Genomic DNA, 12,002 nt, shown 5'->3' with positions numbered 1-12,002 from the left:
GTACTTTCGAAACAACCCTTGTTGTATACGTGCGGACAACTATTTTGCTGCCAGTCATGTACTTTCAACAGTTTTATTAATAACGTCTTGATGTACAATATATAAAGTTCCAATTTACGAATTGAATTCACCAATCTTAATTTCCTATTTTCGTAAATAATAAATAATCCACGTCGCTAATTCAATAGCTCAATCCTTACCAAACGTCAATATTTAGACCTAATATATTTTATAATGTCGCGTGAGACATTATACAATATTACGTGGGACATGACATAACACTGTGAACAAAAAGTAAGGTGAATTTGTTTATAAAATGTAAATTCTTTATTTATTCTTTTTTTATCTTTTTTTCCTAGGTTGATAGGACTGTCTATAACATTTGCCAAGCTTCTGTTTGTCAAAAGGTTTAATTATCTCCGAGTTACACGTGTTTTTGTAAACAACCAGAAATCATCACGATAATGCCCCATGTCATACTGCATTGGTTCTTCGCAACTTTTTTGCCAAAAACTCGACGAAAGTATAATCCACGTTACTGAAGACACGCGTGCAGAAATGTTCATTCCCACAAAGAAGTGAAGTTGCATAGAAAGTCTATTGAAAAATTTCGGTGGTCTGGCAACGAAATAAAAAATAGGATCGAGTTCGGTAGCGGAAGTGGGAGTAAGCGAGCCACGACTTTGTGTCGTGGCTACCCCTATTCACGTATCCCATATGACCCGGCCACGCCTGTCCCCCGTCTCACCTTGATAATAGCCGGCGCGAGGGGTGGAAAGGGATCTCTGTTCCCAGGGGGCGTGTTCGGGGGTTCAACTGTGTATAGATTAATGGACAGATAGGGCTGTTATTATATGGGTCCTCCTTAAGACAATGGACTCCCGGCAATCTGCGATCTTTTTCGAGGCTTGAACGGAAGGGTAATTTGGATTCCGTTTCTCCCGGAGGCTCGAGGCTCGCGATAACGTCGACAACCCGGTGTTGTCGAGCTGCTCGGTGATTGGTTTATTGAAACACTGACGAGAGAAACGAGTCTCGTTTCTTTTTTTCGGCAGCTACCCCCTTGTCTTGGCCGACCTATAGTTCGCTCTCTCCAGCCATGCTTTCGAGTGGACGATAAGTATGCCAAAATAATATCAAATAGACTGTACACAAAGTTTTGAAACGCTTTTGAGGCGATCTCTATAGCTCGAAGAAAGCGTATGTAATTTTGAAGTGATCGCGATAATAATCCTGCGGTAAGTGATTGTGATAATAATCCTAAATGATAATTTTTCGTATCAGTACTGCACTCTTCCTTGTAAAAGATTTAAACTGTTTGCACTTGGTAATTTTTAGATTACTATATATAGCTTAATATTTCTGTGGAGAATAATTATCTAAACTGATCATACTTTAAAACTCCTTGAATTTATTTGATTTTATCGATAGTAAATATTCATTGTAGAGATTATACTATTCACGTATTATGAGTTTTGGGAATTAGCAGTTCTTTGTTACAAAGATAATATTATAATTTGATTTGATTTTCAAACTACTTAGCTCGTGAAGTTTCTTTTTCAGCTTTCAATTGCTAAAAGATTAATGTTTGGGTAAGGCTTTAATAAAAATCAGGGAATTTGGTACTCACCAGTCAGAAGGAAGATCAGCACGGTCGAATTCATTCCCGAAGCCAAAATTCGTCGAAGTGGAATCAATTCAACGCATTCTCGGCGCATTCCTGCAACAAAGAGCAAATTGTTTAGCCACTCGGGCAAAGAAAGCTGCGCGGCCACTTTATCACTTCTCGTTTGCGCGCGTTTCTTCTTACCGCGCAACGTCAATGTTAACTCAAGGTTTCCGGTAATATTCGAGTGTAATCAGAATCAGTGACAAGTTCGTTCAAGAACAAGTTCGTGATTAATATTTTCAATGGAAGTAATAGGGACGTTGAAATCGCAGCTCGTGATAATTAATTCGGAAGAATGCCACCGTATTCCCAATGGATATGCCGCGACTGCATAATAAACTGTATAAATTAATTTGCAGTTTCTCCAATTACGGGGGAGCCCATCAAAGCTCCCGCGGTCCAATATTTGTCCCGTAAAAAAAATGTGTAGCCTCGGAAAATCACGGGACGCGGGATTTTTGTTGGGAATCGTGATGTGAAAGGGGCTCGGTCGCTTCGTTAATAATAAGCACACCATTCACGGAAAGTGCACTGCGCAAAATTGTTGCCGCAAAAGTTGGAAAGCGGGTCGAAAGCGATTCGTTAACGCGCAAATGAAAATCCCATGGAATGAAAATAATGAGAATAATTAATGAAAGCAAGATTAGGAAATAGAAACGTCTCGTGGTGGGAATTCTGATGGAACTTGTTCGATGCGAGCGGATCGCAATTGAAACGAATTTCTGGTTAAAGGATGCAGGTACGGGACCACGCAGCGGTGAACGGAGTTTGCGACGGTGAATAGTCGCGAACAGTTTTACGGAGTCCCGTGTAGAAGTTGTCCCATTGACAAAGGCGGAATAATTCACGGGACGACCGCTATGGACGAATTCAATAAATTCGAGTGAATGGGCCGGCGGAAGCGTGACGCTTATTACGGCATCGCGTTTAACAGATTTTACGGGAGTGTTAACAGGCACGGGGCAAATTAGCATGGTGCCCCTACATCTGCCGACCATTAATCAATTAGTACGTTTCCGCGTGTGCACGAGCCACCGTGTATAACCGCCGTGCCGACCGACCGAGTTATCCTCTCCGTCTCTCCCGTTCTATTTCCGTCTCCGTTTCTCTCCTCGCCTCGGCGTAAAGTTTCGATCGAACGGCCCCGTTAAATGATCGCGACCGAAAAACCGCGGACCGACGACCAAACTGACGTTTAATAACGTTAATAACACGCGGAATCGGTGGAATCCGAACGACCGGATAACCTGCGCGCCCGCCAAACTGTTCCATTTTCGGTTCATTACACCCGAAAGCTGAAAAGACACTTGAAATCAATCTTCCCCAACGACGTTTTAACCTTTTACATCGTTTAATACAGCGACGGACGGAGTAACAGATTTTTCAACCACGCGATTCAATCGATCTCCGGGTAGAGAAATATTTTTCATAATAATTCCCGCATGCGTCGCGCTTTCATAATTCCCACGTACCGAATTAAATATTTTACAATGCTGCTAATCCTTCGGAATCGCGCCGTGCACGGAACACGAATTAAAACATTTGTTTCACTGCACAGTTCACTAATTTCCAGTACGGACAAAAATTCGGTCTGTTTAAACGAGGGCTGGGAAATGTCACTGTTATTTTTTTATGATGATTCTTTGATGGGCGCCGGTTTAAAAATTCCCACGCACGGAATTAAATGTTTTACAACGCTGTTAATCCTGCGCGTCGTTCCGCGCATGAAACATGAGATGGAAAGTTTGTTTGACAGGCAAAATTCGCCGATATGTGATGCTGAAATATTTTTGTCTATTTCATTCGGGATTCGAAAAACAACAATGAATATCTCTCTGACAATGTGACTCATTGATTTCCGATAGAAAAACATGTTGGTCTATTCAAGTCGAGTTTGCAAAACGCATCCTGAATTTTTCGCCATTCATTCTGTTGGCTCGTTAACTTTCCCTGCAAAAAAGGTAATTCCCCTCGAATTTCCGCGTGCCCGTGCCGCTGTTCTTCGTCCCTTTCTCGCGTTGAAACAATATTCTCTGAATCGATTCGAGCGACGTAAGAATTGCTTATCTATCGACGAGATAAGAGATAAACGGAACGACCGAATTTCCCCGATGGATTCGCGCCGCAGCAGCCGGATTCTTAACCGGCCAGTACATAATATAAAGGTTTATACAGTCAAAGTGGACCGCTTTCCGCGAAATGAAATTGCGTTAAGGAAAAGCGATTCAGCGTTTTCATTGGCCGTTCCGGGAGCTTACTTCCGAGTGCGCCGGCGAATAAAAATGGAAGCCGCACACTTCCGGCCATCGCATCCCGTCGAATTGAAACGTATTAGCCTCGGTGTAGGTACACGTATCAGCCGGTCGATAAGCAATAAGATTGATGGTGCCGCGGCTAAGATATTCATTTATTTCTGAAGAGTGACGTGCTATTTTTCAAGGCGTCGTTCGACGACCGTATAATACATTTATCTTAATATTTCATGCCGTCGAGGGGAGAATCCGGAAGGAAAAAACGACCACGGTGTATTAATATCATCAAAGACTAGTCGATGCAGAGAGGACTCCATTCGAATCTCTGTGCTCGGAGAATATTTTCAAGCCGTTTTTTCGAACGATCAGAAAATCAAACCATTACGGTCGACCTAGTTAAATTCTACGCTAAACCTATCGAATACTAAAGCTGGTTGATCCGTACTGCTTCATACGAATGACAAGACTGAATTTATTTAATACATCGTCGACATTTTTACCGTACTGCATACTTGAACTGAAAAAAAATATATTCAATTTCCGACGATGACAAAATCGTTATTAAAATACGGATTTTTATGCAATATAGAAATTATGCGCCTTTTTTCCCCTCTCGTTCATAATTTTAATAAGTTCTAGTTATCGCATCAACGTTCCTAGTTTCTTTTAATATACTCACTACTTTTTGTTAATCCATTGTGATATTGTATTCTGTATTAGTAATAGATATATAAAATCTATTAATAGTAGTAAATTTAATACATTATTGAAATATGTAATAAATATTATAATAAATATGAGTAGTTAAGGTTATGTCAGGTAATAACTTTATTTATCGACAGGATAAACCCTGTGTTATATCTCCTCATTTTTGCTATAAACGCGTGAGATCTGCTGCCGAGTCATCATAACTTCGACGATTTTTATATAAAATATATGTACCAAGTTAAACCATAGAATCCATCATTTTGACCCGATCGATAGATAGGATGTTAAAATCAAATATTCGTATTTACAGTAACATGGTGTTTATTCAACACATTATCTTCAAATCTACACGAGGACTCCGACACCTTGTCCTGGCTTAGGCTGTCTTTAGCCCATACCTGGTACAGATTTAATGAAAGCTTAGCTTGCGTGCGGCACAGATCTAATTTAGGATTAACTTAGACTGGGATCCAGGCTTAAGTTCCGACAATCAAATTCGATTTAGACCTAACCTCGGACTAACTCGGCTTCGAAGCTGACCCCTGCTGAAGCGATATTAGGCAGATAGTATTGATTGCAGCCTAACAATAGCTCAGCTGATCATTCTTTTTCACCCTCCAGTCTTGTTAACTGCTACTGAAAATAAAAACCAAGTAGGAAGTTCATTCTTCCTTTAATCATCTTAATAGACTAAGAATACTGACCTTTTTACTGAATAATGACCTTTTCGAATGCTTTCAATTCGTGCACTATTTCAGATTGAAACTACCTAATTTTGCCATAAAAGTCCATAAAACCAACAGTCTAGTTATAACTTTGCGCTTTATTTAGAAACACATCTTGTGACATTCCGAACTCCGTTCTGTTATATCTCGGTTTAATTATAATTCAGCGGTATTTTCGACGATTGTTTCAGCGAGATCAACATAAAACCGATGGAAGTTCCTACCATTCAAAACAAATATTTAATAAACTCAAACGTGTTTAATAGGCGATTCCTCCAAATTTAATTTAGATCAGACTACGTGATCCGAACTGGTTCTAATTGAAACGAATCATCTGGCATAATTCTGGCACAAAACAGCTTGGAATAGCATTGGCATCGATTAGAGAAGTCCCTACCAATACGCCACGGTTCATTAACGTTTTGTTTCGTTGTTCGCAGATATTTTTACACTGACAAACGCGTGGCCGTTTCATTAATTTGCCCATTTCAAATTCCGACCGGCAAACAGCCATTTCATTGAGTTGCAATTAATTGGCTCGCGCTGCAAGTTTTCCATACGCAAGGATTTGTTGTCGATCCTCGAGGCCTCAATGCGAATGCTTGTCGACTGTTGATATTGCGTTTAAATTGGAAAAACCTGGAGCGAGAAAGAGAGGGAGGGAAAGCGAGAGAGAAAGAGAGAGAGAGAGAGCAGCATGGCGAAAAAACGCAATAATCTCGACGATTTCGTGTCGGTTATCGCTGGGCGGACCCAGTTTGTTAGGCACGCCGAAATTCCGGCTACGCGGACACGTAATTTCCGCGTGTGTGTGTGCACGCGAGAAATAGTGAAACGCGAAGGGTGCTGATCGATTAACGATCTTCGCGTGCAATGTATTCACGGGAAAATGGAATGCTCGGGAAACAATTTCACCCGTTCACGGTGCACTGTTAAACAATAGGTGGGACAATAAAGATACTCCGAGCGCCAGTTAGCTAATTTGTGAAAAGTCGAGTCAAAGAGATAAAGAAATGTGGAGCATTAAAGCGTCTATCAATGTTCACGCGATTTAAGAAGAATCTGTAATTGCAAGGAGCGACATTTAAATAAAAGTTCATAAAGCTATTCGGCTTTCACTTTGTAGTTTCACACTGCAGATATTTATTTGTATCGTATTTATTTGATTTTTGTTGATTTTTTGAATAGCATCAAAATAATGGAAGTATTCCTTGCACCAAAAACTGATAGTTTCACTGAAAAAGTTCAATAAAATCTCGATTGCTTTTTATTAAACGTTTCATCCCGGTAACAATTATTTTCTACCATTCAAACATTCATTGTTGTTCCATTTCTACGTTCCATTAAATATTTTATGCATCCTCGTAAAGCATGGGATTGCAAATAAACCAAAATTGGATCAATCGAAGTGTAAAACAAATGCAACTAAATTGGCTACACGTTCGGGGATGAATTAAATAAAATTGCAAGCTAGTTGATACTTACAAACGAATTGCGAATTTCGTCCATTTGTGAGAATAATAAACGAATATACAATCGTGTAATTTTTAAATAATTCAAAATATTGAAAGAACAAAAGAATTCTTCTATACGTTATAATCAAACTGCGGACTTTTATTCGAAATAGAAATTCCCGTAAACGATTGTAAGAAAAACGGATTAAATAAAAGTTGATCGATCTCTGGATAAATTGAATAAGTTGTAAGTAACGTAATAAAATTACTAAAGTTCATCTTACGTGCACGCAATATCTTATATCAGTCACTCATTTTTATAATAAATGCAGAAAATTCGCAGTCCGGTTATAATGGATATATAACATTTTCATTTTGCTTAGGGATCAGGAACCGATTTATAAATATTATCGGAGGCGCCAAAGTGTTAGTATCCGGAGGTCGGCGTTCCGCAAATGAACATTTCGAAGCCTGGCGTGAGACGATACATTACAATCGCGTTCCCCGGACGATAAACCGATTTTCCTAAGAGAGGAAAAATTCGAGGCGAGACCGTGGTCAGCCCATAAATCATCCTTTCGAAGCCGGTTTCTTGTTCGTAGCCCCCGACGCTTCGTCAGGCCATGTGCCGTGGATAAGATGCGGTGGCGGGCATCGTCGGTAAATCCTTGTACACGCACCATAAACCGGGACAAAATACTATCGACCAGGGAGGACAGAGGGGAGCTAGGGGGGGAACAATATTTGTCATCGAGCCACGGTGTCACCCTCAGAAAATAAGTATGAAGGGGTTATAGCTGTCTGAACTCGCCCCCCACCCGCAGCCTTGATGCATGTTACGACCGTTGTCCGGATCGTTTCGTATTGTTTTATTCAATAGTAGGTGCTCCTATGTTAACGCTTTACCCGCCAGAAAGCCTATTAACCCTTCGCTGTCGCACTGGGACAAAATGTTGCGCACTTTATTCGGAAAACTGCTATTTTCGCGAGAAGACTTCAATTAACAATTAATTCTAAGTACATACTCGGGAATGAGATGCCGAGTACTAATAAAGGAAACGATGTTCCAGAATCGTCAAATATTCTCGAATTATTTGGTTTCAATCTATATGATAATCCCAAATTATCGATTTTACTCGGGTGACTTAGCGGAACACGATTATGTCCGCTATTGCCGTCGAAGAAATTATTAGAAACTTTCTAACTATAAATTGTAGATTCTCGCAAATTAGAACGCGTTAATATAGCTCTGTATGCAATGGGATTATTTTCCTCCTAATTATTCATTCGCTCAATTGTATTAAGGTATTTCAGGCTCGACGGAATATTTTCCGAAACGCGTGACGAAGAGCAGGGTTCCTCCTACGAGGGTGCGCAGCTCGTTTGATCCCGGATGAACTACTCTCCACTCTTTGTGGGACGTTAGTTCCGGGTTATTCGAAGATATCGCGCGCGATTTAACAGGGTGATTCTGGTAAAAGGGTAGCACGTCGAGGAAATGCATTCGTGTTTCATTTTTATTTGAGGGAGACGAGAGAATATTCACTGAAGTTGGTGGCGGTATTACTCATTTTAGTATTCGCGTATATGGAAAGTGGGAAATAATACAGTTGACGCCGCCGTCGCGCCATTGGCCGTGACGGTGTCAATAAAATTCTAGCGACGGATGAGACTCGATACAGCTTTGATTTACGTGACGGCTTTGCTTGGAAAATTGAACAAAAATATATTACACGTTTCACTTTTTAAATATAATAAATTGTATTATGTAAATATTATATATTATATTATGTAAATATGATAAATTATATTATATAGATACGATAAGGTATAAATATTACTTAATTGTCGTCTGATGCAACAGAAGCATGCTCTGATAGCCTCACGAATTTATTAGGCTACTTTCTTTCTCGGACACCCTAAATCAGGAAGAAGTAGAGCAATATTTCTCATCGAAGGGCAACGTCGTCCTCGGAAAATAAGTTCGAAGGGGTTACGGCTGTTTGAATTTACCTCCGCCTAAGGCCGTCATCCACGTTACGACCGTTACCGGGACCGCTTCTTATTGTTTTATTCAATAGCAACGTGCGCGGCCGACGGCGAATTCACGCTGAATTCCCGGTGAATTCTCGCGAAATGCTGCGGTTTATCGTCCCCGCGAACTTGTGTCGCGAACCGTGCATGTCCAAACATTCCCTACCTGCAATGAATTTTGAAAAGTCTCGCTTGAAAACAACATAAGTATTATTGCTCTTCTACCGTATAGCTTTTCCAAGATCGTCTCTAGAATTATTTTCTGAAACTTTATGAATTTTATTCTACGATGCTGTTCTCGTTACGAGATTGCTTTAGCTGCGATGCTGTTGGTATTAATTGATGTCAACCCTACTCGCCTGCGCCTCCACGTGGCGAACTATCTAATATCCTATATCTTCACGCAGAAAATTACTGGTATGTTTTAGTGTCGTGATGTACACCAAATACAAATTGTAATTTATTGATTTGTATTTTTGTTAATTGCATTTTATTCTTAGAGTATGAAACAATCAAAATATGAAGAATTTAATTTTGTATAGATGATAAAATGGGGTTATGTTGTTGGAGTCACTCATGATTCCAGCATACCAATTAAAAGTCAATGAAGTTATATTATTGCATGACATATTTACTTAATTGCTAAATAGATTGCGTAAAAATAAATCTTCCTTTATGGATATAATGCTGTTTCATACCTGCTTCTTGTAGATTTTTGAAAGTGTTATTTTCCTCTTCAAAAGTTAAAGCAACAACACCGAAGATAATTATTGGATTATAGAGAAACAACACATCTGGTATTATCGCTAACATTTTAACACTTAAGTTATATGTTTGATATAAAGAAGTTTTTACATTACAATGCGCGTTCTTAATTGCACCGCGTCCTCCACTTTCAAACGCAACTAATGCTACAAATCTAGAGAGGCAATCCTTGGTAGAATGGGGCGTTGTAGATGGCGCCACAAGATATAGCATGGATATCGACTGCTAGATCATAAAGTGGTTTAGACTTAAAACGATCCGACATTATCGTTTTACTGAAATTGGTAAGAAAATGTTACAGCAGGTTTTAATAGTAATAATAGTTACAGTAATAATTAATAGTTCAAGTAGGTTTTAATAAAATAGAATTTCTACTCTATTTTTAAAACATGTTTAGTAGATTTAATATAAATTATAATTAATATAAACCATATGAATTATACAGCTAAAAATTGCGTGGAATATATACTGAATCATCATTTATAATTTTCACGCAATTTATTTTCTACAACAAATTTGAAAATAAACTAACAAATTTGAAACTACCAATAGCTTCTAAAGAATTCTGACTTCCTCAATTCTCGCAACAATTGATTATTATCCTAGAACATCAAGTTTAGTTTATAGAAAAGTTGCTTATAACTTTTTATAAATAACAAAGCATCGCTTAAAAATGAAACAGTCATTAATAGAATCATCATAACGACTCCACATTGTCTTAAGATTAAAAATCCTCCGTGAGCCAGATTTGCGGCGAAATCATCACACGTTCCAAAGGAAAGAGATTCAATAAAACTTTAAAAATCCGCGAGCAATAAACTTTTGCTTTTTACTAACGCTTTTTCTCTTATTTAACATGCACGGCCGAACTGCTCGCGCGAAGAGGAGAAGAACGAACCACTGAGAGGACATCGTCGAGGTCGTTGTCCTTTTTTCATCCCTGCCACTTCTCCGCCGCCGTTCAGTTTCGTCCCCAGACAGTGTACGTTCCGCACATATTTCCAGCGCCATTCGTGTTTGTATTTCGCGGTGATCGTAGACCGGAAACGGAGGTCCGCGCCGTGAAAAATGACCGCCGCCGCGCATCCGGTCTCCGGCAGAGCCGCCATCCCTGCGACAGCCGTCCCCAAGCTTCCTTGCCCGGAATGTGTTTTTAAGGGTGGCCGCCCTCCAGCATGTCCAACCCCCCTCCCCCAACTACCTCGTTTGTCGATCCCCCGCAAAGACATGCAACCGTAATCCAATTGGATCGATTCGATGCACGCGTGATTGTCACCCAATTTGCTTTGTTTACCAGCTCATTAATTGTTAAATCAATGATTAAGGATCTATGTTCTAGATGTAGAGTGGACATCATTTTCATTTCGTGTTGGAACCTCGATTTTCCGAACCTCAGTTCCTAGAATATTCTATCGGCAAAATATGATTGGTATTGATGTAGCTTAAGATAGTTTAAAAAAATTGAATTTATTCTGAAACTTCGTATAAATGATTACATAAGGGTGAAAACACTGATGGAAACTGGACTTTTCACAGAAAAATGTTAAACTGAAGATTTTAGTATACTCTGTGTTCTTTTCTGGAAGGAATTATGTTTGATAAAGTTATGGCAGATGATGCAAAGCATTATGGATCATTTGGTAAAATCCAGAACTATTTACGAAATTATTTTCTTTTCTTGGAAGATTTTCATCTGATCTTAACATTCACGGTTTAATTTCGCGCCCATATTATTTCTATGCTACAAATGTGCCTGAAAAGTACCCCGATATTAGTGCAGAAATGTGTAGTTTAACAATCGATGACATGATCCAATGCAAATATAAAAATATTCGAACAAAAGTCGCAATGTAAGAGCCTCTTACGTTTACCGTGGAGAATATTTTAGCGAATGAAAGAAATCTTCTCTTATTTAAAATATCATAAAACTAGAAACGACTACACTATTTAATCTTTCACCCCTCGCTTTCACCATAAACGAGAAAATCGACGGTGCAATCGCCACGCAAGTCGTTTCCACGAACTATAAGAAAGAATCTGCACTTCGCGGCTAATGATGTCGACATCGAGCAACGTTAAACGCATTAAAGAACGTAGACCTCGCGTCGCAAGCTCGCGAGCATGGTAAAATAGCGCGTCGAGTATCATGGGCGCGCTTAGAGTGGTGCAAAAGGAAGTCGGAAAGGCTCCATTACGTCGCGTTCGCGATAAGAATCGAATCCGCCGTTTGCAAATTCATCTTTCAACGCCCTCGTGCTCCATCGCCGCGGTAAAGGGCGGCCGAGTAACGAACGTATAGCCATTCGCGGGTTCATGTTTGCGCAAACAAAGGGGCTCGCGGAGGGGTTGGGTCGGAGATGAGACTCGTAGGAGCCGGTCCTCGAGCCCGCGAACT

At 39.8% G+C, this 12,002-nt stretch overlaps 1 protein-coding gene across 1 annotated transcript in view; it reads right to left on the bottom strand.

Annotated features, from left to right (window-relative positions):
* Dscam3 (Down syndrome cell adhesion molecule 3) overlaps window positions 1-12,002 on the bottom strand; it is a 283,469-nt gene that overhangs the window by 133,372 nt on the left and 138,095 nt on the right. The window contains exon 2 of the mRNA XM_078188350.1: window positions 1,631-1,720. Coding sequence (XP_078044476.1) covers window positions 1,631-1,718 — 88 coding nt within the window. The 5' untranslated portion in view covers window positions 1,719-1,720. The remainder of the gene's footprint in view (window positions 1-1,630; window positions 1,721-12,002) is intronic.

Source organism: Augochlora pura, chromosome 8, assembly GCF_028453695.1.
Source record: "Augochlora pura isolate Apur16 chromosome 8, APUR_v2.2.1, whole genome shotgun sequence".
NCBI classification, from domain to species: Eukaryota; Metazoa; Arthropoda; class Insecta; order Hymenoptera; family Halictidae; genus Augochlora; species Augochlora pura.
Note: the sequence above shows the minus strand (reverse complement) of the source record. Positions and strands in the feature narration are given on the sequence as shown.